Raw genomic sequence first — 5,000 nt, 5'->3', positions numbered from 1 at the left:
CCCACTCACCAATTTGTTGCTCTATTTTCAACTTGATGCCATATCTGTCGCCGTTGGGGCCGAACGCAAGAGGACCCTGTAACAATAAACGCCGATAACTCAAACATGGCGCTCCTGTCTGATCTCCAATTTTCCTTTATCAACACGTTGATGAACGACGAGTTCTCTATGCAGCTATGTTCTATATGTTCTAGACATCGGAAATGAGTGCCGTTCAATTTCATACGCAAATTGTAGTAAGTGCAAACGGCAATGCTGCCAGCAGTGCAGTGTAAACGTAGCGGGCTCTTTACTAAACGCACGAGACTGCAGCAGGAGAACGCACATACATACAGTATACAAAAAAACCGGTCGTTCAGAAAATAAACGAATGAAGACGTCGGCAACGTGAAAGATAGATAATAAGGCAAACGGCCAATGTAATAAGGGAACGATCGAACGCGCAAATGCTGACACGATATGGCATGTTTGGAGAACGAATATACGGAGCCTGGTTGCAGATTACAAAAGACGTCCTTTCAACCGTCCCAATCAACTTTACTTTCTCGTGGTTTTAACCGCAGTGAAATCGACATCCTCCAGGCTATGTGAGCAACCCGGCTGCTATGACTTAATTGGTATACTTATTTAGAGGGTGAATGCTGAAAAGCGATGGCGCGATCAGCGGAATTTATCCGCTACATCGACTATATACTATACTATACTATATATACTATATACTATATATACTATACTATGAGAGTCGGAGGCAAGTTGTGATATTACCTAATATCCATAATATACGTGCGGTGGTAGTGAAATTTACGGCATTGTGAATGACACTGGGCGGCAGTGCGGGGCAGGTGCGGCCTGCTCCTGACAGTTCGGCTCTGACGATGTATTGTCGTGGGAAGACCGCAGCGAAACCAGACGTGTTCCGCTAAGCGGATATTACGGCCGGACCAGGACTAGTTTCGGCGAATTCGATATGATTGTTTATCCGTCTATCGATTATATGATTGATTATATTATTGATTATATCCGCCTATGATTGTTTATCCGCCTGATTAATTATATATTACCTCCGCCAAGTGGTTGGCAAGAGGTTATGTTTTCACCGGCGTGTGTTTGTTCGGCGTGTGTTTGTTGGTTTGTGGGTTTGTGTACAGCCTAACTGAAAATTTTAAGAGCGGATTGTCATAAAATTTTCAGGATAGGTCAGAAATGGGCTAACTTAGAATTGATGAGATTTTGGTGGTGATCGCAATCCAATTAATTAATTAATTAATTAATTAAATTTTCAGGATAGGTCAGAAATGGGGTAACTTAGAATTGATTACATTTTGGTGCTGTTTGATCCGCGATCCAATAATTAATAAAAATGTTTCACAGTCCTAGAATTCAGCTGCTTGGCTTCCATGTATTACTCTTTGATTCAGCTTAGTAGTGAGTAATAGTATATAGTAAGTAGTAGTAGTAGGTTTACTAGTATAGTAGTAGTAGCTTACAGTAGTAGTTAGTAGTAGTTGTCAGTAAGAGAGGTAGTTTAGTAGTAGCTAGTAAGTAGTAGTAGTAGTATTAGTAGTTAGATTAGTCAGTAGTAGTAGTCCGAGGGAGTGAGTACGGTTAGTCAGTAGTAGAGTAATAGCTAATAGTAGAGTAGTTTGTCAGTAATAAGTAATAATAGCCTACGGCCTAGTTAGTACAATAGCTACGTAGTAGTAGTCAGCTAGTAGTAGTAGTAGTAGTAGGTTGTGTTGTTGCTGCTTATTATGCTTGCTGTGTTTGTTGGGCAATTGCCGAGCCCATCACTAGCAGTAGCAGTAGCGCATTGTAGTATTGTACCGGTTGCACGCGGGTGGGCTATGTAACCTAGGCAAGTCTTTAAGGTAAACCGATGTCGAGGAACGTATTTCGAATTAATTTGCTTCAAGGGATCCCCGGCGGATCAGGAAAGTAACATTAAAATTCACTACACTGATTCCGGACTGTATAATGTGTGAGTCCATGGTGGCTATTATACAAAGCGCCATGCCAAGGCCTACCATTAACAAGCAATCAATGTCTAACATAAGGGGTACTCGATCACGGCGCGTCCTGAGACAATTCGTGAATCGTTTGAGATTTTTGTCGTGGAATTCCTGAACCGGCTTCATGAACAAGGCAAGACTAATTTACTATTACTATTAAATCTTCTTTAACTATCATCGGCGGCGCAAGCCCCCTCTCCCGCGCGGCAGGTCCCGGGGATGACGATATGCGGCTCGCTGCATTAGAAATCTGAATTAGCCTCGTGTTATCATGACATAAGCTCGAAACAATCGTACTTCAAACAAAACGAGAGGACGTGAGCCTTCTCTACAGCAACTATAGCATCATAAAAATTGACCGTGCCTGATATACTTAATATTATATAAATATAGCTCATATATATATATACTACTGAGTGATATCATATGTGTATCGTATGGATATAATAGTATACGCTGAGTACACCGCTATAAGGTACCGCGCTCACCCCTAGACTCGCATAGCTCATGAGCTATAATTACTAATATACTGAGGCGTTACGCCACCCGGCTGGCGGGGGGCGTATATTATAATATACGCTAGCTAATATACGCCAATGATAAAGATAACTAGAGCACTCGGAGAGCGCGCAGACCTCCGCCCCGCGCAGCCTGAATTCTGTCACTGTGAAAAAGCGGGTGTATTAATTAATTAATTAATATAAATAATTAAGTTGGATTTTGGATCACGCAGGGCCAATCACTCATCAATTCCTCATAGTTAGCTCATTTGGCCGCTTGACCGCATCCCTTGAAAACTTTATATGACAATCGTCTCCATAGAGTGGTCTTCGTTTTTGCTCAGTGTAGGCCTGCTACACAAAACAAACGCACAAACCAACAAACACACGCCGAACAAACACACGCGGGTGAAAACACAACCTCCTGCCAACCCCTTGGCGGAGGTAACTAGTGTGGTATTTAGCTTTTGCCAGTTCTAGAATAGCAGAGTAAAACTCTTCTATAAGATTCAGTGACGATGTTGTTTGTTTTAGATTTTTTTAGAATTGTATTCAAGTGCAGAAGAAGAGTGAAAGTCAATATCTCGTTTTTTTACTGGAATAACATGGGAAAGCGTGCGTGCAGAGCTCTGTGATAGTTCCTTGTTTTGACTGTGACCTGCCATTAATGCCCCGCCAAAATAACAAACAACTTCCTCAGTGGTTCGATCCCGTCTTCGGCACCGCGCGACAATCTGCGCATGCGCCGTGCATTTCTATCCCATTAGCACAGCAGCACAGCAACGACACAATTTAGTGGACAAGTCCGAAGCTACAGCTACAACAAGTTTATATCGATTAAAGCGAGAAAGCAAGTTTATACTTTTCCCATTTTCTGTTCATCCCCAGACGTAGGTTGTGTTGCGCACACGCCGCGCGGGTATGAGTGCGCGGGGGATGGTTCTCATTAAACTTATGCGATGCGTTTAAAGACGGCGACTGCCACGTACAGCGCACGTACAGCACAATATCAAAGATGGGATGAGTGGCGAACTGGCAAGTTGGTTTCTTAACGATTTTATATTTACGATGATAGCGGAGACACAGCTACGATTCGGATGATCTCGTGCATTGACCATTCACTGACATCACTACTGACATCAGTTCACGGCCAGGATTAATTACCACTGTGCCAATACACGCGTACACATGCGCATACTACAAATATGCTTAAATGGACATAATTTTAGCTTAAATGGACCTAAAAATTGCTGAAATGGACCTAAATATGCTGATTTGGCTAAATAGGCGCTGATTAATGCAAAACAACTGATGATTGATACAAACAACATGTTCAAATAGCCTATATCCGCAGAATAAACGCCCATTCACGCTAAACAAATGTCCATTTAAGCATAATTGTCTCCCTTTTGCTAATATCAGCGCTAAGAAAAGTCCATTTCAGCATAAATGTCTTGCTTTTACTGATAGCAGCGCTAAGAAGGGCCATATCAGCAGTTATTATCAGCGCTGATATCAGCAAAAGTGAGACATTTATGCTGAAATGGACTTTTCTTAGCGCTGATATCAGCAAAAGGGAGACAATTATGCTGAAATGGACCTTTGTTAGTGCTGATATCAGCAAGAGGGAGACATATTTGCTGAAATGGACATTTGTTTAGCGTGAATGGGCGTTTATTCTGCTCATATAGGCTATTTGTACATGTTGTTTGTATCAATCCGCGGTTGTTTTGCATCAATCAGCACTTATTCTGCTTCAATCAGCGCCTATTTAGCCAAATCAGCATATTTAGGTCCATTTCAGCAATTTTTAGGTCTATTTAAGCTAAAATTATGTCCATTTGAGCATATTTGTAGTATGACCTCGTTCGTTTTCCACACACCACGTTCATGCACGTACACACGCACGTTCACCATATAACGACATCATATGACCATGTTGACTAACTTGACTTACTAAATAGCTACAATGCATTATGTATTTATTATGTAGTATAGTATAGGCTTAATTAGCTAGTATGCTGCCTACTACATATACCTGCCTGCTGCCTGCTGCCTACTGCTATACATGCTGCTATACATGCTGCCTACTGTATATTCCTATAGGTAGCTATATCGTTTGGGGGCATTATTGTGGTGTTTGGGAATCGAGCATGACAGGCGTGGGTTTTATGATACTCGACGGGGAATTTCGAAAAGCAGACGCAGTTGATTTTAATACATTTACCATCGGTAGCGTGACATCGTGTTTGGGCTAGGTTGCAGCACCACTCAGCAGGCGATATTGATTTATTTGGGCATCATAGATTTATGTTCCTGAGGACTCACCATGTTTTGCAGCAATTACACTGCGATATTTTTTCCAGCCATATAATAGACGCACGCGCGCACACACACACACACACACACACACACACACACACACACACACACACACACACACACACACACACACACACACACACACACACACACACACACACACACACAC

At 42.1% G+C, this 5,000-nt stretch overlaps 1 protein-coding gene across 1 annotated transcript in view; it reads right to left on the bottom strand.

Moving 5' to 3' along the window:
• LOC106815059 (gamma-aminobutyric acid type B receptor subunit 2-like) overlaps window positions 1-5,000 on the bottom strand; it is a 17,576-nt gene that overhangs the window by 7,246 nt on the left and 5,330 nt on the right. The window contains exon 2 of the mRNA XM_014819487.1: window positions 10-76. Coding sequence (XP_014674973.1) covers window positions 10-76 — 67 coding nt within the window. The remainder of the gene's footprint in view (window positions 1-9; window positions 77-5,000) is intronic.

The sequence above is a fragment of the Priapulus caudatus genome, unplaced genomic scaffold, assembly GCF_000485595.1.
Source record: "Priapulus caudatus unplaced genomic scaffold, Priapulus_caudatus-5.0.1 Scaffold1033, whole genome shotgun sequence".
NCBI classification, from domain to species: Eukaryota; Metazoa; Priapulida; class Priapulimorpha; order Priapulimorphida; family Priapulidae; genus Priapulus; species Priapulus caudatus.
This window is presented reverse-complemented; position numbering and strand designations above follow the sequence as displayed.